Source organism: Lepisosteus oculatus, chromosome 12 (genome assembly GCF_040954835.1).
Source record: "Lepisosteus oculatus isolate fLepOcu1 chromosome 12, fLepOcu1.hap2, whole genome shotgun sequence".
NCBI lineage: Eukaryota > Metazoa > Chordata > Actinopteri > Semionotiformes > Lepisosteidae > Lepisosteus > Lepisosteus oculatus.
Genome location: NC_090707.1, coordinates 18,570,263 through 18,595,930, shown reverse-complemented (window position 1 = coordinate 18,595,930; position 25,668 = coordinate 18,570,263). Strand labels below are relative to the sequence as shown.

The 25,668-nt window shown below is 35.6% G+C and overlaps 1 protein-coding gene across 2 annotated transcripts in view; it reads right to left on the bottom strand.

Annotated features, from left to right (window-relative positions):
- Nucleotides 1-5,176: 5,176 nt before the first annotated feature.
- The window catches only part of pde1a (phosphodiesterase 1A, calmodulin-dependent), a 116,460-nt gene continuing 95,968 nt past the window's right edge, over nucleotides 5,177-25,668 (bottom strand). For both annotated transcript variants that reach the window (XM_015359072.2, XM_015359073.2), the window contains 14 exons: nucleotides 20,280-20,393; nucleotides 18,424-18,606; nucleotides 16,720-16,786; nucleotides 16,129-16,245; nucleotides 15,488-15,628; nucleotides 14,600-14,700; nucleotides 12,788-12,913; nucleotides 10,947-11,048; nucleotides 10,741-10,861; nucleotides 9,017-9,098; nucleotides 7,707-7,827; nucleotides 6,997-7,172; nucleotides 6,040-6,339; nucleotides 5,177-5,316 (listed from right to left, as the gene is read on the bottom strand). In XM_015359072.2, coding sequence (XP_015214558.1) covers nucleotides 5,270-5,316; nucleotides 6,040-6,339; nucleotides 6,997-7,172; nucleotides 7,707-7,827; nucleotides 9,017-9,098; nucleotides 10,741-10,861; nucleotides 10,947-11,048; nucleotides 12,788-12,913; nucleotides 14,600-14,700; nucleotides 15,488-15,628; nucleotides 16,129-16,245; nucleotides 16,720-16,786; nucleotides 18,424-18,606; nucleotides 20,280-20,393 — 1,798 coding nt within the window. In that variant the 3' untranslated portion in view covers nucleotides 5,177-5,269. The remainder of the gene's footprint in view (nucleotides 5,317-6,039; nucleotides 6,340-6,996; nucleotides 7,173-7,706; nucleotides 7,828-9,016; nucleotides 9,099-10,740; nucleotides 10,862-10,946; nucleotides 11,049-12,787; nucleotides 12,914-14,599; nucleotides 14,701-15,487; nucleotides 15,629-16,128; nucleotides 16,246-16,719; nucleotides 16,787-18,423; nucleotides 18,607-20,279; nucleotides 20,394-25,668) is intronic.

The following is a 25,668-nucleotide window of genomic DNA, read 5'->3' as shown; positions in this document are numbered from 1 at the left end:
AACAACAGACGAGCAAACGGTAAGTATTTAAAGTGAGAGCTCTCTCTGTTCACACAATAGCAACATTCTAACGTATGGACAATTGCTATGTATGCTTCTTTATGTATGTACCTGTAGACTGTAAACATGATCCATTACGTGGTGCAGTAAAGTATTTACGTACTATCCCTACCTGTATGTTTGCGAAACACTTGAACATCTACTGTATAGCTTTTTGTGCTTTGTGTATATTCCGATTTCAGCGGGGGCAGGGTGTGTGGGGAAAGGTTTAGGCTGTAATTGAATTGGGGATGTGTATTCTTCACACCTGAAACGTTATTTTCTCGGAAAGCATTTTTTTCCCTTTTTAGCTGGTCATTTGCTCCCTACGTGAATTCTCGTTACTGACTGAGAAAGGTTTAGAGAGCTTTACAAGTCATGACTTTCTCATCCAATCAAAGGTTTGATGTTTTTTTTTATTTTGAAAATCTTGAAATGCAGCTGTGAAGTAGAGTTAACAGCTTCAGATTTAAAAGGATATTAATAATATCTTCCATGCCGCATTAACATTAGAATGTTCTTATCAGTGTAAAAAGAGGCGATACACAACGTGTCTCCTCTATAAATCTTTAGTTTACATATAAATTCCTCCAGAGCCATACAACATTGTCCAACAATACTCTTCTTGTGTCTTATTTCTAGTTTAGCAGGGTTTACGTGATAAGCACATTGCTTAATGGGGATGACATTACCCACGTCTATATCACTGTACAACACAGGTTTGAAACCGCGTGTCTGATAATAAAACAAAGTGCATTCCAGTACATACAGTTACTGCATGATTTCTTTATCCGTTTCAGCTAAATGAGGGGAATTAAATGAGTCAGAATCATGGAGTGCCAATTGTAAAAATAACCCTTCTTCCCTCCTTTGTTTGACTTAAAGAATTTCACGAAGAAATCCTTAATCACAATACCATCACTAAATTTATCCAGATACACAAATTCACGCCAGAGCCAACAACAAGCTATAATAGTGGACTATTTTTATGTATTCACTATATAAGAAACAAACCGAAAGTAATACTCTGATTGCGCTTTGAAACATTGGGTGCAGTGCTTTGTCCATTACCACTACAAGGACAATAAAAGTATTTTAAAAAGAAACAGATGCCAAATTATTCCCATAATGTCCACCTGTGATATTTTAGCTGCTTAGTTACACAATTCCTTATTCATATAACTATCAAGTAATGTTAAATCACTGCAACATTTATCTTTCTACAATAGTGGCAAGTGGTGTTCTTAGTATGTATTCTTAGAAAAAGATAAAACATTATAACTTTTTATGACATTATTAAGCTTACAATATAAGCTTAATAATGTTAGAACAAGCATGTTAAAGACTTTGATGTATAAAATACTTATAAATAATTACATTATTTATGAGGAAGGTTGTACTTTTGTCCAACTGAGCAATCTTGCTTTTATAAAATATACCAACTTTTTAATCTTAAATAATTAACAGTTTAACATTATTAAGTCTAAAGAGTGTACAACTTAAATTCTTAATTAGAAAAAGATTGTCCCTCTGCAGTGACCAAGATTTGAAACCAGGCTTTTTCTGGCGACAGCTCAAATGCTGTACATGAAATGTTAAGCTTTATTAGCTCCACCTGGTGGTTTTACAAGGTGCTTCCTGGTGCTATTACCTTAATTCAATTAAAATGTGGTATAATGTGGTATGGTGTGCCTCGCCTACTCTGTTTTAATGCAGCGTACTCCATGCTTTTGAATGGCTGGATCTGTATCTAACCTTGAGTGGTAAATGTAATCCTACCCTGTAAAAGGCAAAAAATATGCTCATTTAATATGCCTTTTCAGCAGCATTGTTGCCAAAACCTAAATAATGCCGAATTAAGAGATTAAGAGCAGATGCATTTAAAATGCTGAAATACTACTAGTGGGAATGTTTCTTCAAGTTGGAGACATTTGGCTACCTTTTTAAGCACTTTATTAGCAGGTCCGGTTGTTGAGATTAGTTCTTGAAGTGCCCGAGCTAGGGTTAGGGTTTGACAACACCTAGATATTTTGTGATGCATTTGAAATGCAGGAAAAGTGTTGGTTTATTGTAATCTTAAAAATAAAATTTTGCCCAATTTTGTTGCTTTTTGTGAGCCCCACTCATGTCTATTCAACATGTTAACAATAAAAATGTATTTCTACATGCTGAATCCTCTTATTTTTGTGTTTGAAAAAAATAAATGGAAATGTATTATCCAAACTCAATGAAGAATTTATATTTACATTTTATACTGAAGTAATATTGTCTAATATTTTATTTCTACAACCCAGAGAAAAAAGTGTTTTTTGTATACTAATTTTAACTTCATCCCCAGTCCTGTTCACCTAAATCAATTAAAAGTTACAAAATAAAATCACATAACTTTGGGTAATTCAAAAAAATGTCACATAACTTTGGGTAATTCAAAAAAAATATTCTTTCTTTGAAGTTATTGTACGGAATGTTCCAGGTCATAATTGTCTTTTCATGCAATTAGGCATCATTAATTAAAAATGATACACTTAAAAACAATTTTATATGAATGATTTCCAATTCTAAAAATTGCAGTCCACTAAAACATACAGTAAGCTTAACTTTAAAATTCAAGGTTAAAGCAGTAACTTTATGCAGTTTATATAAAAGTTAAATTCATGGGTAAAATGAAAATTCTCAAATTCTGAAAGTCTGGAAATCACATGGTCTCAGCTCACGGATGTTAGAAGAAAGAATATGCTCCAATGCTAAAACATATTTTAATTCTTTATTTCTGCCAATGGAGTGACATTTCAACGACTGAGTCATGTAGCTTACTGTTTGTTGAATAATGCTGTTAGAATTTAGTTTCATAACTTGGAGGTCAGAAATCTACTGTATTTGGATGCCTTTCACATTTTACAGCCTACATTCTGTTTGATTTTTTTTTTCCTTAGTAAAATTCCAATGAATAACCCACAGATACAAAGTTTTCTAGATGCATATTTCCTAATTCTGATAAACCTAAAAATCTAGCTAAATATTTTTAATGCAGTACCATTATGATACAATTCTCATTTGTGCACAATTTTGTGCCTTACTTTGGGGAAATTCTGCCCACAGCTGGTACAGTATGTGGGTCAAAGCTGGAATCAAATTTTGCTTTTCCACACCGCAAATCTGATCTGTTTACAAAAAACATCAATATGAGCACAAGAACAAAAAGGAAAAATACATCGACATTGATAGTTTAGCTTTTTTAAAAAGATAATTCAAAGAAATGGCCTTTGGATAAAAACCAGAAAATGTTTCCTGTCTGAATTCTTCCTTTTAGGTCTGTGTGCAAATTCTAAGGCAACATTCTTGAAATTATGAAAGATTATGAAATTATGAAAAGACTTTAAAAGCATTTTCTTAAAATTTAGCATAAGAGACATGGAAGACAAGGAGCAGACATGATGCAAACGCAACAGTGTCGATGAGAATATGTTTGCAGAAAGGTTGAAATGAAAGCATGAAAGTTACTCACCTTTGAGGAACTAGTAAAGTCAGTAAATCTTTGGCCAAGATTACAGTCCAATTTTCTCCACATTGTGCTTTGTGTTCAAAGTGCAATTCGTTTGAAATCACACTTGTTCTGGGTCTAAGCACTGAATGTAGTTTCAAAAAACATCAGGTGCGTAAAATGTTAATATTCCCAGTCATTTCTTTGGGGAACAGAGAATACTCCTGTTTACATTTGTTACCCATGCTAGATGATGTGCTGTTTTCCACATTCCTTCACCTAACAGTTTGGACCTGGGGTGCTGTCTGTGTGGAGATGTACAGTACAGTATGTTCTCCCTAGTTTCCTGTGGGTTTTATCCAGGTGCTCCAGCTTCCTCCCAACAGTTCGAAAACATACATTGTAGGTTAAATGGCATCTAGGAAAATTGTTTCCTAAGTTGTGAGTGTGTGCATGTGTGTGTCTGCCCTGAGATGGACAGGTGTCCAATCCAGGGTGTACCCTGCCTTGTTCCTGTTTGCTTGCCAAGAAAGTCTCTGGCTCTCCTGCAAACCTGAATTAGAGGAAACCGTTAGAAAAGGGGTGGATACATATGAAATTACTGATGGCTGAGTGAACTTGGCTGTTGTCATTCATCCTAAACCATCTTAATGAACTTATTTATTTATAACCTCTATATATTATGTAAATTTCCACTGTTAATATCCATGGTGCTATTTGGGGGACAGTGAAGGAATAGGGCACTGTTGCTGATGCAGTCAAAGCTTTTTTACAAGTGTGTTTCATTGTAGCTGTTTGGCTGTATATCAAAGGACCTTAGTTCGGAATTTGGAGGAGAGTACTCCTAAGGAGGATGGTTAAAGGATGTTAATACAGAGAGGGGAGTGATTTTCAATTTTGTTGTGTTTTGGGGAAAAATAAAAAAATGTTCACAAAAAAGGAATAGATGGTTAAAAAAACTTGTTTCAAATTAACTTATAACAAACCATTTAGCCACAATTGTTTTTAAATTAAACTATCTGAAGCATTTATTTATTTTTACTGGGAGTTCTACAAAGCAAAATTTAGGTTTAGTTCTGTGAGGAAACAGACCTGAGGAACAGGTCTATTTAAGAGCTCAGTTGTTAAGATGAAGTGTGTTCACTGCATTATTGTTAAACACGACTTTATTGATAAATTGTATAAACCTCATTCCATACCAAAACTTTGATATGATACTGATTAATTTTAAAATGTCTTCAATGATGAGCTGTATTTTTTTCAATGATCACATAAAAACCAAACCCTTTGAATTTGTGAACTTGAGCTCTTTATGCTCTCCTGCTGAATATGTTCAACCAGGTATGAAACAGGAAAGACAGACGTTTAGTTACCAGGCTTCTACTGCTGTCATTTTTGACAACTGCACTGGGTGTTCCAGATCTGTGCACATTTTTACTCATGGACCAGAGACTTCTTACTTTTATTAATTTTATAGTGTGTAGGCCTACTTCCAGCTATGATAAAGTGTTTGAGTGTTTAGTGTGCTGTGCTTGCGTGTTACCACATGCAGTATCAGCATGTCATAACATACAATGTATACAGTAATACATTATTTGTACATGTATATCCTGATACTGTAAAAAACTTATGAGGCATACAAAAGTACAAAACTAATTTGTGGTGCAAAGGGGAGCGGAAACTCCATTTTTAATAAATAATACATTACAAGACTGGAAAAAAAGGAAAGCAAAGTTGCAACTGTCTGATTTAAGGATTTTGAGCTTCGTCCTCCACAGCTGCAGACTGTTTCTCTCCTGGAAGAAATAACACAATCATCACTTTACACACTGATGTTTGAAGCACCAAACTGGAACATCGTCAAAATAACATGAAATCAAAAGATGTGAAAAACAATCTTTTAATATTCTGATAAAATTAAGTATCTGATTTCTTAGTATTTTTAAGGAAGCAGCACGTGAAAAAGACCTTACTAGATGTATGATCTTAGTAGATGACTTTCAAACGTGAGTGAAGAGACGTCAATGCAAAGAGTAAGGCATTTTGTCACATACTGTATGGTATAAGCTTATTAAAATACAAAATGCAATTTCAATAATTAAATAGACTACTCAAATACCATCCAGGCATACTGTGAGTGGACATAAAAACGTTTTTTTTAAATAAGATGAGTAGTAGAGCCCGTCTTTATTAACCTGTTATTAAAATAATGCTTTAAATCATTTTGTAGTGCTCAGTGCTATTAACAAATAACTTTGAAGAATTCCATAATATGATTTGATTCATTCTGAATAATAAGAAGGAAAACAAAATAAGAATACATGTGAGCTCAGTGCACACATCCTGTTCATGTTTTTACTGTTTCTTTTAAGCAAATGAAATTGTGCCCATAGCCTTAGTGTTTTAAGCTGTCAACACAAACTGTTAAACCTCTAATGGTGGAAAGAGCTATTGAAATCTTCTTCTAAAGCAAGGAGCCCGTGCTGCCAGGTAAAACCTGGTCACTAAAAGGGAATTACCATTCCATGGGAGCCTGTCAGTCTTATGATTCCAGCCGCCGGTACTGGGAACTGAAGAGCCAGCTTCCACTGGAGCTGGCTGAGATTCAGAGTCCTGATTTAAGGAGTTTTGGGAAGAGTTATTGGACGAGTTTGTATTGTTCAGTTCATTGGAGGACTTCAGCTCAGACCCGGATTCACTTCCACTTTCAAAACTTGTCCGTGTTAATCTGACTTCTGTGATTTCTGTGACTTCGCTTCTTTTGTCCTTTTGCTTGTGGTCCTTGCAGGAATATTCCCCAGCTTTTCTTTCCCGTTCTTCTACAATTAAAAGGAAGGGGAGAGAATGTAAAATTATTTAATAAAACATACCCGTCATTTGCTAGCAAAGATAAAGCCCTTCAAAGTACATGAGAGCGAAAAATAAGGGATTATTGTGCATTAAAGGGTGAGAGTGAAACCAGAATTCCTTTTGCCACATCTGAGCTAACCAATGTAAAACAATTACCAAAGGTGTGAGTGTTTCAGCTCCTCCAATCCATGATATCTCTTCAATAATATAAATGTGAAGCATGGACCCTGACAAATGGGACCCTCTCATGTGAACTGAAGTCATAAGACCACTGCTCTCGTCTTTTCATGGCACAGAACCTATATACTGTATATATATTTAACTGTCTACGCATACAAATCCTTAGTGAAAACAATGAAAGAAAGGACTTATGTGACCAATGAAGTCTTTTTGTTTTTCTTTGTGACTGTGACTGGTTGTGATTGTAAAGGATCAGCAACTTGAAACAAAGAATCTGCCATACAGATGAATAATTTGATGCACCTGTATCAGAACCTTGTGTAGAAAGATCCTTTTAAAGGTGTTACTCTGGCAACCCTAAAACTTTGACAGTCAAGGTACTGTACATGTGCTATAATCCCTAGTCATATGCAACAGATATCCTTAAACAATCTTTTGTTGAATACCTTGTACTGCAAGCTCTTTCCATTTCTCCTTGTTCTGTTGAATTACATCTGCCAGATTGTGTCGGAAATGTTTTAAGTCAGTTTTGGCCAGGGAGTAGTCGGTAGAAGACCCTTGATCAGCTGCGCTGTGTCTCTGTACAGACTCCACAACTGTCCCTGATCCTCCACTGGTTAAACTGAAAGTAGATACGTGAAAATATGTGGATATTACTACAGGTAGCTAGAGATCTTGAATAATAATTATAATATTTAACAATAAAAATGATTAATACTCTTTTTACTGTACATATAGCATATGGAAATATGTAATACATTTAGTCTGTCTCAGTAGTGGTTTTGAGTTCAACTTAGAAAGCGATGGAAATTGAGTTGAATTGAATTAAACCTTAATTCAGTAATTTGCAAAATCGTCTCATAAAATTAACACAAAATATTGCTCGAGAAATATTCCTCTTGAGTCACCAAATTCATACTACATAAATGTGTTAAATAAAATAAACTGGTGCTTTGGCAGTATTTATAAATGATAAAGCCATCATGGTGTACAGTACTGTAGACAATATATATATAGTATCTCCTTATTTAAGAAACTGTCTTATTTTCCAGATGGCAAATTTATGGTTTGGTTATAATAGGTTTACAGAGAAATTGTTCACTGTCACTCAAAACTGTTTTTGCAAGTTATGATTAAAATATAATTAAGTACTTGCCTGGATCTTCTTACACCAGAACTCCCTGGCTTTAAAGCTTCCTCTATAAGAGGAGTTATAATCTTCTCTGTTGCATCAATTAAAACAGAGAATGTTGGTTCCACAATGTAATCAATGAACCCTGTGCAAAAGAACACAATTTGCACATAAGTACACTAGGAAAATACTCGGTATTTGCTGGTGAGTGCTGCAAGAAAAAAGAAAAATGCCTATTTTTCTTTTTCTGCTGACCTTAAGATGCAATCACCTCATGAACAGCATGTACTCCCTACAAAATAGCTTCTCAGTGCTCTTTATCACTGTAAAACATTCTTATCTGTAAGTGTTTCGGCTCTACAGATAGACAAGGCAATACATACAGTAGCCTAACCCAGCCAGACACAGGATACAAGGTAGGACTACATCCTTCCCGGAATGAGACACCAGCCCATTGAAGGAACACACACAGGGACAGCCCCAGCTGCCAGCTGAATGCTCGAAGAGCTGTGAGGCAATGGCACTAACCTACATGCCTCCACACTGCTGAAAAGAGTACTAAGCCTTTCATATATGTAATTTGTTAAATAAATATTCACTTGGCTATTAAAATTAATCACATTGGATCGGAACTCTCGGTCCTTAACTCTTAAAAATATAAGGGCATTCATATATCCAAATTCACTATATACAGTATGTACTGTAGTGAGTGCGGAAGTATGAATTTAATAACACTGTGAAGTTATTTTTTTTTATTGATGAAAGCCATCCATCCATTTGTTTTTGAACCTCTTTATCCAGTGTGGTGTCATGGGAGAAGTACCCTAACCTGGCAAGCAGTGGGCACAAGGCATGATGCACCTTGGAGGGGACACCAATCCATCTCGGGACACACACAAACACAATTTGTCACAGAAGCCACTTAACCAGTATGTATTTGGAATATGGGAAGAAACTGGAGCAGCAAGAAACCCAGACAAAAACAGGGAGAACATATGAACTCCATACAGATAGTCCTGGAACCCTAGGCCCCAGTGCTGTGAAGCAGTAATACTAACTACTGTGCCACCATGCCATCCTATTATTGAATGAATATAATTGAAACCATTCTGATAAACCATAGCATATGCTCCATCTCACTGGGCCAGATGAGGGCACAACAGGAGTTTTTTTTTTGCTGTCTGAGCCTACCTCCTTGTGGGGAATTGGAAGTCGTATCTTTATTAGTAATTATTTTTTGGTTTTATTTCCAACAACACAACTAAATACAGGAAGGCTTAAAACAAGATCTAATGAAACAGTGACAATTTAATACAATATTAGCTTGACACAACCTATCTGTGACTGAGCGATCATGGTGGCCTTCCGATCACACAGTGGGGAGAATGGCAGCCCAAGGTCAGCCTCTTTATCACCCTAAAAAAATATAACTCAGTTAATGAGGAAGAACCTGTAAGCTTGATTATTCTGAGGAAAAGAACTTGTAATATGATATTTAAATGCTGCTGAATGCACATGGAGACTCACGTTTTATGGTAAAGACTAAGAAAGTTGTTCTTTTACCTTCAATTAACACAAATATATCTACAATATATTCATTTGACTCATTTTATGTTTATTTATATAGTATCATCAACTGCAGGTAATTACAGTACAGGGTGATTATAAGGCATGCTAGTCTGTTCAGAAATTGTGTGAACAACAGACCGAGATCTAAGAAAGATGGAATACAAAAAAAAGTAAAAATACAGAGAATATGTTCTCATGGGCAAACGCAGGGCACAATAGATTGCAGTGCATTGGCTATTGTCCAGGTGATTTAAGACATTGGAAATTCATTGCATGCCCATGGTGGAGAGCAAAGCATCATGGTAGTGCCTTCTGTGTGTATTCTGTCACAGTCCATGGGAATAGCACCAAATGTCAGTGCTCTACAGCCATCTGAACCAACCTAGTTTAAAAGCACCATGTATTTTGTAACATTAATGCATATATATTCTCAATGACAAACTGTTTAACTCAATGACAAAATATTGCATTTAGCCACTGCTGTAAATATTTTGATTAACAGAAATGTCCTGATTACAATTTTAGGATAGTTTAGGTAAATTATATTCCACAGAGCAATTATGTCAGAGCCATATACTGTAACAGTGGTGCTTCACAAGCCAGAATTCTGAAAAGTTATTCCTTTATTTTTTTTCTTGCAAAGGCCTATAACAAAGTTGTATTAAAAATTTGAGCTACACATTGAGTACATTTTAGTAAGGTTTTCTAATTTTGATTAGAAAAAAAAGTAATTGCTTTTTTCCTTAGTTGTGCTAACATATTTGTGGTTAGTAATAAGGTAGATAGAAGGTTAGTGTATGTCTTATTGTGTATAAGATGTATACCCAGTAAGTATAACATCAAGATGAATTGCAACTGACGTTTATGTTATCTGACAGCAGTGTTACCATGCTGTAGGATGACTTCATCGGATTTCTGAAACTAGGCAAAACTGGAACAGGCAAGTAATAAGAATGAAGACCTCAGGGGAAAATCAAAATGCTGAAGTTATTGTTGTTGGTGGACCAGTAGATGGCACTATTTCATCTGGACCACAATTTAAAGACACCAATAACCCAGTATGGTGATGGGACAGGGTGCTGTAGCAGCTGTTGTACTTGAATGAAATAGTGTAAACCAATGTCCAGATAATTAAAAATCCCTTTGTAAGAGTAGGGTGTTTTTAAGAGGGCAGGGAATTTTTAAGAGTGTATACTCTTGTAACACTTTGAGTGGGAAATAATGTGTTCATTCATGGAACTGAAATAATCTGTTTGCTTGACAAAGGCAGGTACCAGAATGTATGTTTATCAGGTGTTATTAACTTGACGTCCTCAACCGAGTAATTTAAATGTTTTGATAGATCTGATAACTGGAACAGGAAAAAAAATCTTTGCAAGTGATATGGTTTACCCTAATGTAAAATATAGTAAAACACAAATTGTTATTCAGTAAGTTAGTTCTATAATAAATTACTAATCGTTTGCACTTTTTAAAGCCGATAAAGTACCTGTCTAAAAAATTCTTCCATCAGAGCCTTTGTCCATCGGTAATGGAGTTTCCAAGACTTTGCAGGGTGGCTGATATCTGCTGCATGCAGCATTAGGGACATGGCTTTACCTTTGTCTATCCTATGACAATCCAAAGACAACACTGGGTTAGTAATGAACGGGAGCTTTCAGATTTTATGCAGATAAAAAGTACGGGTATACTCACCCCTCAGGTTGCTGAAGGACATTTTTCATGGTTTTAATCTGCTGGAAATGGCAAGACATGTCTGTACACAAAACCATTTCAATTACCAAGGTACGGAGCTCCCTGCATATTCAAACATGAAACAAAAAATTAAAAAAACTAAAACATTTTTGAATATTTTTTAAATCATTAAAAGGTGTTCAACACTGCTCCAACTGGGCACATTTTGCTGAAATTGGTACGTGATGTAGAACAACAAAAATGTCTGCCAATTCCAACCCAGATATGGACACACGTATATATGATTACGGTTCAGTTTTAGAGGATAATCATATGACAGCGGTCTAGGCTGCATTTTTACTGCAATCTTTGAATTCACACTATAATATCTAGTTTTGTGGGTGGTATGGTGGTTGTCACGCCCGACATCCCTCCCTAGAGGGCGCTCCACTGCTCCCATTATTGTTTGTGTGATTAAGCTCTCCAGGTGTACCCTTTTATTGTTATTATTTAAAGACCAGCTCCTCCAGTCCTCGGGCCTCATCATTAGGGTAAGATGTCGCGAGGCCCGCCTAGCACCAGGAAACCCTACGTCCGTCTCCTGAGGACATAGGCCTCATCCCCGACACCTCCCGCTTCCTGAGCCCGGGGTCTGGAGGATCTCGCCCCGTCACCCTTGGACCTCCATGTTTTGTTTGTCTGTGTGCTCCCCCCTCCTGGGGATTTTAACTTTGTCGCGTCCCAGGATGGATTTCTAGTTGATGGACTCTCGGACTGTGCTTTGACCTGCTTTTGGACCCGTTTGGATTTGGATGCCGTTTTGTCTTCCCCGTACACTGTCTCACGGACTGTCACTATTATTTTGTGCACTATTAAACCCCTGTGTGTTCCTTTTTACCACGCCTCCTGTCTTCTCCAGCTCTTACCGCATCGCATAGGGTCTTCTACAAGATCTGACACGGATTTCAGTCCGTGTTCGTGACAGTGGTGTAGTGGTCAGCATTGCTGCCTTGCAGTGCTGGGGCCCTGGGCTCAATTTTGGACCTGGGGTGCTCTCTGAGTGAAGTTTTGCGTATTCTCCCTGTGTTTGCATGTTGTAGGTTGCTTGTAGGTAAACTGGATTATGGGAAAATTGGCCCTGGTGTGACTGTGCTCTAATGGATTGGTGTCCTCCCCCAAGGTGTACACTGCCCTGTGACTGTTGTTTGCTGAGATGGGATCTGGCTCTCCTGTGACCATGAATTGGATGAAGTGTTTAGGAAATGGATGGAATGTTTTGTTAAAACACTTTTTCTATGATCTCTGGAGTAGCAAAGAAGAAGTTAGCACTGTGTAAGAATGGGGCTGAATACTTCTGCAATTCAGAAACATCTATTTTTCTTTACAAATCAAATTTATTTAAACATTACCAGTTTATTTTTGAAGTGGAGTTGTAAAATGTCTAAATATGAAGTCCTATTTGCAGGTGCCATGACTGAAAGCTCAGACAGTACCAAAATGTGGAACATTTGTTGGGGGGAGGTGGGTTGAATACTTTTGGAAGACACTGTATAATACTGAACATAATACTGATAATACAACTTATTTCACTATACAAACACCTTAGGAGACTTGTTCTAACAGGTGACACTCTGTGGCATAATACAGTAAATAACAGTACATTAACCATTAACCATTCTTTGGTCAAATGCAAGTCAGTGCACAAGAGAGTGAAGATCATACTCATTATTCAGCTGTTTTTAGTAGCACCTGGTAATGTTAGCCATTGTTAAAATATTTTAAGTGAAAAATTAGACCAAATGGATTTGTATTCTGGTAGCATGACATTCTGAACTTGGAATCAAAAGCTGAGAACATCTTACCGCCAATCATCTTTTGACAGGTTTACCAGGATGTTCATTTCATCCTCTTGCATAAGTCTGTATGCTGCACTTACATGATGATTTTCAAGGACTGACCGGTCATTGTATAAAATAGCCACTTCCGACCTGCAAAAACAAGAGCATTTTAGAAAAAGTAGTACTTTAAAAATATAGTTATATAATGTTAATCATTTGGGTGTTTCCATTGTATATTCTTTTTTAAAATGGCAACTACACAAAAAATGAAAAAGGACAGCTCTGTCACATAGTTTTCTACGCAGTCTCTCAATAAAACTCTCTTATCAGTTATGAAATCTAAAATCTAATAAAGGCTCTGTCTTTGATAAAACTGGCAATTGTAAATATGCAATGTAAATATTAAATGCAATGTGATACACGAGGAATAAATAATGGTCAAAATGAACTGCCTCTTTGTTCATATTATATAAGAGTATATAATTATCATTTGTGCACAATGGTAAGAAATACTAGCACTTTTTAAGTCACAGCCTTACACCTATTTTCAAGCATAACTTGTAACTCCAACCGTATAGCGATGTACTTTCTATACACGAATGCATGAGATTTAGTATTCCCTTGGTAAATAATTCTTTAGGGTGATGTTATAGCCATAACAGCACTTGTTTATTTCTTCATTACCACTGAATCCAAAACATTGTCATTATGACTTTCACCCAACATGTTTGGAATTTAACTTCTTTTTGTTGAATTCAGATGGATTCATTCATTAGTTTGTAATTTGCTGTCTGGTTCATAGTGCCAGGTGAACTTTAATATATCACCTTCGGTGTGAGATCTTATGTATCAATCAGTGCTCATCTTGAGACTGTTTGCTGATAGTCTTCATTATGCATTTGTGATACTCATTTGTTGTTATTCCTGTTTTGTACAGTTGACTACGTTTGAACTTTTGCAATTGCCTACAATGATGAAGCTGTGTTAAGGCAGCAATCTGACTTTATGCAAAATAAATTGAATTTCATAAAGAAAGCTATAGAAATAATAAGATAAAAAGTATTTTGTTTTTAAATAAATGCTGCTTTATGCTATTTATGAAAAGGATCTGCAATATTGTAGCAAAGGCTCTGCTGTATTCACACGTCAGTGAAGCTTAAGACCTTATTCAAAAATGACTGTACAGACTTTGGTTATATTCTTTGTATCAAACCAGGAACAAACAAACACTATATCCAACTGAACAACTGGCAGGAAAAAGTCTCTACAACGACAAAAATATATTTTTAGTTTTATATGGAATTAATCTCATTCATGCTCCTTTTCGGGTTTCATACTGATGCGGCCCTCCAGTCTAACTTCTACATAGATAAATACATACAGTATCATGTACGTGTACATTTGTAAGCACAACTATAAGCACTGTTTTCTAATACTGAAAGAGGCAACTGCAGTCAAGGCCTCAGAGACTGCCAGACCTTAATGTGGAACTTGCTTCAAAAGAATGGAGAGCTTTATCATCAGAGAGAATTTCCCTGACTCCCTGTCTGCTAAAAACTGTCTGGCAAACCAAGATGAAGACTCTGAACTGGAACAGTTTTGCAGGCATTAGTTTTAAATGTGCATTTGTGTTATACAACTGAGGTAGAAAAATATTAGTCACCCTCTGGTGCAAAAATAATGTGCATTGATTTTTTACAAAGCCCTTCAGATGATCTTCTGGTATAATGCTTGATTACATGCTGTGTACTTGTAAGGAGATCTGACACCTGCTTGTGAATACTCAGCAGCTTCAGTTAAACAGTGATATATCAATAAAACAGGCAATTGATTTACCTGGTTTGAATATGGAAGTTGTTAGTGGTCCCAGTGTGTTCGAAATCATGAATGGCAGCAGCAAAAACCATGGCTAAAATTTCCAGTTCTGTGAGCCAGTGCTGTTGGAAGAGAAAATCAAGCAATTTCTGTCTTCAACCTTCAGCTGAAGTGTGCCATATGATTCTCTGTTCATTATCTACCAAAATAAGGCAATATAATTCAAGAAAGCTACCTCAAATATTAACATAATAATGACAAAAAAAACTGCTTTGTGGTATAATTATCTATATATTAAAAAGGACACTTAAATACTCAGAGCTGGCATTAGACTGAGGATACTAAAAGAATGCAACTGTAACCAGGGCCAGCTTTGATGGACACCCAGCAGCTGAAGTTAGAGCCAACCCCCATAAAAAAAGTATGAAAACCTCCCACCTAAAAAAAAAGGGTCCTCACTAGCAAAAAAAATTAATATAACCTGGGCTATGGTGTTAATTGTTTTACTTCTTTAAATTGCACATCAATTAGGAATAAAATAAGTAAGAGATGTTGCAGGAGTGAAAAGATAAAGCATTGACCAAGCTACATCTCTTTTAAACCAAAGTGACCCAATCTTACTACTTAACAGATATAATTTCTTAAATTGGCTATCTAAAATGAGAAACATTAAAATTTACAGCAATGTTTTTATTTCTGTAGGTTTTTTTTATAATTACAAAGCTAATATTTACTCCTATTAGGGATCTATATCAGCTTTTCTGGCATATTTTTTTGATAAGCAAGAGATCTTTCCAAGACAAAAACGAACCTGCATTTTTTAACTGGAGAATAATGAGTACGAATTTATTTGGTACATACTGCCATCTAGCGGTACATTCCTGAATTTTACCTGCTGTAAAGACTTACCATTAGGCCAGTGTGAAGCATTAAATAATGTGCTGTCTGGGTGACATCAGCTGCGTGAATTAGATTGTGGTAAGGGTTTTTGTACTTGCTGTAGCCAACTTCCAGCGCTTCAACAAAAGAAACAAGTGAAGAGACTGGTATCTAAAACAAAACAATAAATAAAAGTTCAACTAAGAGCACATCCCAGCTGCATTTCGTAAATTACCATTAAATGACTGACTGCATTATCAGAGTAATGGTAAAATTATATAAAATCGATTGTGTTTCCTGACAGAAAAACACACAAAAGATCTGGAGTGCCTGTTAAGACGTTTTGCATGTTAATGAGCTTGCCACCCACATCTAATCATCTTCACAATAAATTCATATACTGTACATTCTGTAGTATTATTCTACAGTATGCTCAGATAGTAAAGACATGAGCACATATAAATGGCATTATGAGTCAAAATACTGAATTCAAAGCAATAGTAAGCTCCTGTTATTGGAACCTGCATTAAACTGTAGATTTTTATAAATATATAAGTGTACTATTTTTTTCTTATTAGGCAGTATCAATTGAAGAACAATAGAAAAACAATGACTTTATAAAAAGCCAGCATAGCAAATTTAATATTGATAAATAAAAGAATCCATCTGACCCTGAAGCGATTGATAAGGTCATATCTTGTGAGCAGTTCATACACCAGGAACTTTAAAGCATGTTCTCCACTGGCTTCATGGAGAGCAAAGACATCAAAGGACCATTTGTCAACATCCTGTGGTAAACCGAAGTTCATTAGTTATTCAAAGGAATTGCAAACTAATAGTCTACAGTACCTATGCTATACAAACATGGTACTAACACATTTACCAGTGCTTTCACCAACCCTAGCCTTGAACTGCCTAATCTTACATAGTCAGTCAAGAGGTTAATCTTGTGTGAAACCAGTTCCTAGTGTCTGCAAAACATTGCTAACTGCATTCCATAGTTTCCATAGTGAATTTATATATATTCAGATCACATTAAATTATAATTTGTGACTGAAGCTACCAATATATTTAAAGTAACATCAATTGTGAGACGTCTAACGTTTTAACAAAGAAACACTGTAAAAACACCTACAATACTGATATATTCTTTTTATCTTAGTTAATTAGTCCTTTATGTGATTTTTTTATTATTTGTTTACTTTTACAAATATGATTCATATTAATATTTATATTAATATACAGTGTACATATAAATATACCTTCAGAGCACCAATTACAGCTGGAGGGTACGTTAGCCCAGCCATGTTAGAAGTCCTTCGATACATTCTGGAATTATAAACATATATGCATATATATGGGTAAAATAATTCAGTAACCTTAGTTAATTAAAATGTGTGGTTGTTTATATTTAGTGTACTCATAACACAAACAAGAGAAAGTCCTACATCTCAGTTTTGGATCCAGTATAAACTTAATATTGTCAATAGGTATGTCACTGCTAAATCTGAATACATACTGTATAACTGAAGTATATGTGAAATTTGAATAGCTATGAAAGTGAATTGATTTGGAAATAGAATGGCATGTTGGGGCAGTGGTTAGCACTGCTGCCTCTCTGTGCGAGCAATTCCAGATCTGGGATGTTATGCATGTTCTTTCTCCTTGTGTTCAATGGTTTTCCTACGGCTGCTCAAGTTTCCTCCCACAGTCCAAAGACATGTTGGAAGGTTAACTGGCTTCTGTGAGAGTTGGCCCTGGTGCTAGTGTTTGTGTCTGTGTGTGCCCTGCAACGGACCGGCAGGGTGTATGCGGTCTTGTGCCCAATGCTTGCCAGGATAGGCTTCGGCTCCCTTGTAACCCTTTTCTGGATAAACCGTTAAGAAAATGAATGGAAAGATGGACAAACCCACAGAGAAGCAGGTTATTTGGATTATGCAAGAACCAAAAGCTGTGACGATATTAAAGTGATAATATAGCATCCTTTTAATGTCTTTGGTAAATATAACAGCTAGACACAACTCACTTTAGTTCTTTAAAATAGTCACATTTTATATTTAAAAACTTTGTCTAAAGGGTTATAAGATAGCGTAGCTGTTTAACCTACACAAACTGGGCATTGCTTTTGACACATGTACAAGTCTTCAGTAAATATAAAAGATTTATTTATGGTAAAGAACATCTAAGTAATCTAGAGATAACTGCTTTTACTCTGTATTATTTCTCATTTGAAGAGATGATTTCTAATCATATCATATTTCTAATTAAATGTTATGATGAAATACTTTTCATCTATATTTTTTCCTTTCAAATATTTATAAATGAATGCAAAATATTTAATACCTGCCTTAAAGCCTTGCATTTTCTATTTAGTTATGTGAAGCCCTATGTTTCTGAATTGGAGAACTTTCACAGCAGTAAATGATTGTGATGCAAGGCTATGGTTGCTATGGAGATAAGAGATGTCATAGATAAGCAGCTCTCATGTTAAGAGTAAAGCTACACTGGGAGATGTACATTATATTTCAGCTCTTCCATACAACACTTCACTTTGCAATAGCTCACATTTCAGATTAAATATGTATTATTTTCCAATATGTACTGTATGTTTTTGTATATGAAATGTATATTTCATGCGGACATTTTAAATGGCTTTAAAATCATCATCAACAGCACCACATACGAGTTATAAAGTTCACAATAATAGATCGTTTTTACAAAAGATGACTGTAAGAATTATAAACAACTGAAACAGATATTGCTATGCAGTGCAAATATAAGGACTAGAAAGTTTAAGATTAATATAAGTCATTTTCTGTTTCAGGATCAGAGTCTTGCATGTCACGTGTATTCAATAGCAACTGTACGATTTTGGCCCACCTCCTAAGCGTGCAAAGTTTGCTCACGTTAATTTATTGCCATGATCAGTATACTCTGTGTGTTGAGACACAGATGCGGCAAGTTACCTTTCCACAAAAATGCCAGCTTGCACAGCATGGACTATACTGCGAAACCGAGGCTTCTCCTCTGGTCTCCTCCGCACCACTCCCATCTTCCTGGTGAAGGTGGAGGCCAGCCAGTCCCTGACCTCAGAAGGGACCGAGTCTGACTGGATGTCACTGAGCTCATCTTCGGTGTCCAACAACCGTCTGCACAAAAACATCCGCAATGTTACGTATTCACTAAGTAAATGCTTCTTTTAAGACATCCATAGAAGTATATGTGCTGTTTCGCAACAACATTAAACTTCTATAGCTCTATGAAACTAAATTTCCAAAACAAGATCAAAAAGGCTCATAATTAAATTCCTGGATGAACTTTAAAACTATTCACTTTTAACACAATGTTTAGAATTTATGTAATGTTAAAATAGTCATTTTAAGATTTTCAGCAAGTCTGTGGCAATATGGAGCCTCTGATTCCATATTATTCAGGTTGTTCTACTGGCTTTGTAACTGTTTTTTATGAGCAAAAGTAAATTTAATTATGATGGGTGAACAGCAGTGTGAGTGAGATACATTGTAGTGTCACTTGTTTTGCTTTGGAGAACAATGAGTCATCCAGCCCTCACACAATTAGGACAAAGGCAGCATTTTAAAACTCTTAGCTTTTGTACAGCCTTTACAAGACAGAAAAAAGTATTTAAAACGTATACGACATTTTGCGTGAGGCTGCACATACAACAATTCTGAACCACCCTGAACTAATTTTTGAAACTCCATAAGTTGAAATAAAGTGCATTCTACAATTATTTCAAAATATGATAAGCAGTACACTTCTGATTAGATAATTCTGCTCTGGCCCCATTTTTTTCTGATGAATAGTACCTGTATTCAAGATAAGTTAATACCATTCTTTATTTGAGCATCTTTTTTTGAGATCCTAAAATGCATCTCATAATCTTGCATCTTAGATAAATAGAGTATACAGAGAACCTTTGACTATATAAAACACATTTAATATGCTTGACTACCAGTAGTTAATTGCTCTGGACTATTTAATCCTTCATTCAATTACTTTATAGTCTTTATTCCAGCTTCCTGCAGCACATAACACTGGTACAAACTATCCACGCAGAACTGTCTGTGGTTATATCACATTTCTGGTGCAAGATTAGTTGTACACCTACTACAGAGGCGGACATTTCTGTTAATTAAAATGTGTCTTCACTAAATACTGCAGGATAGGTAAAATGTTAGCATACAAGCTTTCTGGTGTAATGCTAGCAAGAGAAAGCAGCTAAACACTAACAGCTGTTAACATGCTTTACATTAGGTCATTACAAAATACCTAAAATCTTCAACAAACACCTACGCATTATCACTGAAGAGTACATCAAACACATTTCATATTAACAAATGACAAACAAGTGCAGAGCACTCTGAATCTTAATGTAACTTTAAAAGAAACGTCAGCTATCTCAGTAGAGACCTTGAAAGGTTTTCTCTGAAATACAAAAGATAAGCTAAAGAATAGTCCTTATTTTAAAAGATCAATTTAGAAAAAAATATTGCTTGAGTTTTACTTACACATAACTAAAGCAAACATTGAAGCAAAACACCAAAATAAAGGACTGGAAGAAACTGAAAGATGATTTGGCACAACATGCATGCACACATGAATCAACTTCCATACAATGCATTTGCAATACACAAACAAGAATACATTATTACTTTTGAACATGAATATTTAACATACGCTTGCCCTCATATTTACTAGTATCACAAGGAGTTCTTATTTAAAAAAAATCTTTACAGTATCCATTGACATAGAGTAGCACACAGAGTTATACTGTATGTCCATTAAACTCCCTTTAACTCACCTGGTTTCATCAATGTACACAGCTTCTAGAACTGATGCTGCATATTCAATATTTTTTTTGAGATCCAAGACATTCACCTCACCCTTCTCCAGCTGCTTCACCAGGCATCTTAATCTACAAAAACAAAAGGGGCATATTAGGGTAATTAATACATACTGTATCGTCAATATCTTTTTCAGAAAATAACAAGAAAAATAGATAATTGTGTATGAAAAAACAGGTGGGTAGCTGCATCAGCATGCGTAGGCTGCAAAGGAACAAGTAATAGTTCCAATAATATCCTCATACTCACCTATAAGGCCCTGCATGGCTTGGCACCTCAGTACCTGTCTGAACTATTATCGCCCTACTCCCCACCTCGGAACCTTCGCTCTTCTAATTCTGCTCTCCTAACTGTCCCCCAAGCCCATCAACATTGTATGGGTGACAGGGCCTTCTCCTGTTATGCCCCCAAGCCCTGGAACTCTCTCCCCAAGGATATCAGAGAGTCACCTTCTCTAAACTCCTTCAAATCCAGACTCAAAACCCTCTTCTTCAGAAAAGCCTTTACTTAACTGGTTCCATTCTTCACCCGTTTGCTTTTCTTAGTACCACCATCCACAGTCTCGTCTATATATTGTAATTGTGTTTTATCTATTATTTATTGTTGTTGTCATCCTGTAAAGCGCTGTGAGAAGCCACCTTTAAAGGCGCTATATAAAACAAAGTTTTTTATTATTATTATTATAATAGGTTTATTCCATGCTGAAAAAAAGAAGAAAGAAAACACAACGTTTCGGCCGTGGAGCTGCCTTCTTCACACCTGAAGGCTCCACGTTGTGTTTTCTTTCTTCTTTTTTTCAGCATGGAATAAAGCTATTACTTGTTCCTGAATAAAACACAGCCTTCTGTCTTTTTGATCTTAGCGTTTAAATATTTAAATTTCCCTGTAGGTGGCGCTTTGGCTATCTGTAAATTAATTGCAGTTGATGGAATCTGCCTTAAAAAATTCTAAACCCCTTTTTTCTACCTTTGATAAAACAGTAGTTAACTGTGTACATACAGTACATGTATGCAAGTATACATATACTGTGTGTGATTTTTTTATGTATAGTGGCAGACATTAAAAATACAATATGCTGTACGTTACTGGTTCCAATTCTCAAAGGATACTCTTGCTCAAATAAATAGCTACAGGACACTTAATTTTAGCAATCCCTGGTATGCCTTTAATTTCTTAGTCTCTGTCAGTACTTTCACTTACTCAAATGAGCCTAAAGGGTAAATTTGAACTCACACACAAATCACACAAACTGTGTATGTTGGAGTAATAGGTCTTTGTATATTAATCCTGTTCTCCAAAACATCTGTTATGCCACACTGTCAATCTAAAAAAGCTATCATTTTATAAATGCAAAATATTGCTGCTTGCTGTATCGACCATTTTTTCCCTGTGTTGTCTACAGTCGAGAGCTTTCGTTGTTTCCTTGCAGAGGGCTGAAGTGTGTTCTCAGATGCTTCAATGGTATAAGGCACCAGAATATATAAGTACAAGTACCTCTCCTATCCATAGCTGAAGGCATCTTTTCTGACTCAGGAGGCTACACTGAAAGGAACAATTTGTGAGATTGAAAGTGTGGCATTGCAGAAATTACAGACATGTCACTAAAAATGTACTGTAATTGTATCTTCCTATTCATCAGCTGAGCAATTTCACTTATATTTTATAGACAGATAATCAATAACTGTGTTTATAATTTATTGATTAGCATTGCTGCCTTGCAGCCCTTGGACTCTAGGTTCAATTCCTGGTATGCTATCTGCACGGAGTTTGTATGATTTTCCTGTGTATGGGTGGGTTTCCCCTGGGTGGTCCAGTTTCCACCCACAGCACACAGACATTCAGGTAGGTTAATTCGCTTCTGGGAAAACTGGCCCTGGTGTGTGTCTGAATCCGTGTGTGCCCCGTGATGGACTGATGTCCCATCCAGGGTGTACCCTGCCTTGCGCCCTGAGATAGGCTCCAGCTCCCCCGTGACTCTGTATTGAATAAAGCAGTAAACAATTGATGGATATATTAGATAATAATAATAGATTATTATTTTATTGACCGATTAGTTTTTTGTGCACAAAATGATGTTTCTAAATTTATATTGTGTTTGCTCCAACTTTATTCAAGTTTAACAACAAAAATAGGATCTCTTAAACACATTGATTACAAACATAATGTGCAGATGATATGAGTTATACAGCCTTGTGGTCTGATGTTGTTAGATATCAGAAACTGAGCAAGGCTGCACCGGGTCAGTACTAGGATGGAAGATCTCAGAGGAAAACCATACCAGCTGTAAATGGTGTTGTTGGATGAGTATGTGTCCATTCTTTCCAGATAAATACCTCAGTACAGTTACTGGGGATACATTGCTATAGGAAGTGCATTGATGTTAAACCAAAGTCCAGGTTATTTTGTTATTATTATGTCCCGTGGTTGTCTTGTAAGAAAAACAATGTTAACTGGTGTAACCAGGAGCATTTTCTCACTTCCAAAGCTGAACTACTGTTAGTGCATAATGGATGTCATGTGTCAAATGTCTCATACTGTATGTGAGTGCTGCGCTTAAATGATGGATGAAGTGGTGACACTCATACAGTATATGGGATGCAAAGCACTTCTACAAGTGTGATATTCAAGCACATTAAGCATAAAAGGGGCTATTAAAAATGGGTAAGAGCTCTACATTCTCTGTGTAGAAACTACAAAAAAAACTTTTGAATTAAATTATTCCTCCTTTACTCCCCTAATGTTTTCCACTACTATTGTTTTTTTTAAAAGCATCAGAATGAAACAACATAAGAAAATTTGCAAATGTAAGGCAGTTGCTAGATTGATCAGTCCAGCGTGTTTGATTTTGAGTAATCATAAGATATCATCCAGTTTGTTCATCCCTTGAAAGATTTGACAATACCAGCTTTGGCAACATGACTGTTTAACTTTTTCCCCTCCAAATCTCCATTTTAAATGTACACTACTTCCCTTTAATTTTCATTTGTGCCTCTACTTTGTGAAAGTACTTTTTCTGAAAATCTAAATATATCATATCACATGCTCTGTTTGTATACATTACCAATGGTGTATGTTCAAATAATTCTAACAAATTAGTTAAGCAAGGCTACGTTTCTATGTTTACTATTTCATTGATTTTTTTTTAGTCACAGAATATCCTCTAGTATAAGTATTGTTTCTATAATTGTACATTTATCAGACTTATATAATTAAGGCTTATTGGTGTATGATGACATACCTACAACCTTCTAAAAATAACAAAGAAACTTGCATGCAGGTTAACAACTAAAGAAAAATCTTCATATTAGCCTTTGGACATCTAAGGATTACATTTTTAATAAGTGAAATACAGTATGTTATTCTTTTTACATAAGTGTTATGTTTGGGCAATAGTTCTAAAAAATTGTTATATCCACATATCCCCATAGAGTAGCATAAAAACATGGTATAACTGAGTAAAGAACAAAAAATTATTACATTTTATTAGCGCAAGTTGAGTGCAATAAAAACATAATACTTATGGCACAATATTGGCTTCAAACAACATAGCTGGGCAGCTTCCATTTTCTTGTTCCAGGAGGTAAATCGTGCCTCCTGTTGTCGGTTTTGAATGCTCATCCATGTAGTTTCCAATCGTGCCCTTTGGTTTGTGTTTCTCTCTTCACTCTGAAGAAATTTGCTGTGTTGACTTTGTCAGTGCTGTTAAGGACTTTCAATACTTGTGTAAGGTCCCCTCATAATTGTTTTTTGTAACAATGCAAAAGGCTCCTTCGGAGGATTCTACGGTCTAATGAAAATCACTGAAAATTTTACATTTCCCCTTTTTAGACCCAAGTTTAGAGTTCATAGACTTCTTGTGGGTCTTTCCGTTCAGATATTAGTTTGAGAAAGGAAATTCAAATATAATTCATTACAGTTTTGATTCATTGCAAAGTATTACCGGGTTACAAACCACAAAGTAAAATCTTTTACAGTGTTTTGCTGATGCTGCTTTAAATGCAAGTGAACCCAATTATATAATACTCAGCTAAGGAGAACAAAATTGAAAAAGCACTGCTAACTTCCAAGTTTTGCTTCTCCGCACGTACACAATCCATCCATCCAGCATAACAAGGTACAGCGTAATAACTATGGGTGATATGAGTAATTTCAATCAACACATTCTCTGTTAAACACATTTCTGAACTATGATTTGGAAGAGATTCAAGAATTGGGTAGTTTCTCTGCACATTTTCAACATTTTAAATGAGACTAATTAATGTATTTCACACATTCATGTTGGATTAATCACAGTAAAAGAACTTTAAACAAAATGATGTTATTATAGCTTCCTGTTATTTAGGTCACAGTAATCTGGTCAACATTCTGTTCTGATGTGCCTCATATAATCCTACCAGCTCTAATCTATTTTGCTATTAGTTATTATTACAAATCACCTCTGAAAGTCTTTCCATAAAATTCATTAAAAAAATAAGGCATGTTGTCTCATAAAATCTAGAACATGTGTATGGCATTCAGGAGTTTTAATCATTATGCAAAAGGTCAGACGAGCACAAACAAAAAAGCACTTTTAATCTTAAGCATTAACAAAAGACATTTTTTAAATATTTCTGCAAATAAATCTGAACTTGGGATAATTAACATTACACTGTAAATAGGAAAGGAGGCAGCTACAGAATGTGAATCGTTTTTTATTGTGATAAAGCTTGCATAGCATAAAAACATAATACATCATTGATGTATGAAGTCCTACTTTTAATTGTACTGTATAAGCTGCACAAAGCCTCCTTTATGTTGATCTTTCATTGTTAAAAACATGTTTATTCTATAAGCTACAGTATGTAGTGTTATAGCAAGACTGTCCTCTTTGAATCACTCTTTGAAGCAAGTTTGTAAAGTTTTTTTTTTTTTCAGATGGCTATAGTATTGTTCAGACATACCTGCTTGATGTATTTGACTTTCAAGTGTTTAATGTTTTTTGGGTTCATCTTCCTGGTTGTTTAGTACTTGAGCTCTCTAATAATTGTTTGCATAAACCTACACGTACAAAACTGTACTGTTTCGTCATAAAGTTCAGGATATTGCTGCTCTGCCAGAGTAAGTGGCTCTAAATCTTGTAATTTAACATGGCAAAATGATTTGAGAGTGACATCACAGAGGGAATATAAAACTCATGGCAATATTAATACCAAACAAAAGCTGCAGTGTTATTCAATTTTATAGTTTACGCAAAAATCTTGAAATCAATTCATAACAGGCTGGCCACTACAAACAGTTTTAGTAACTGTTATTTGAAAGGAACACTTTGGTGGGGGTGCTGACATTAAATATTGAAATACACAAACA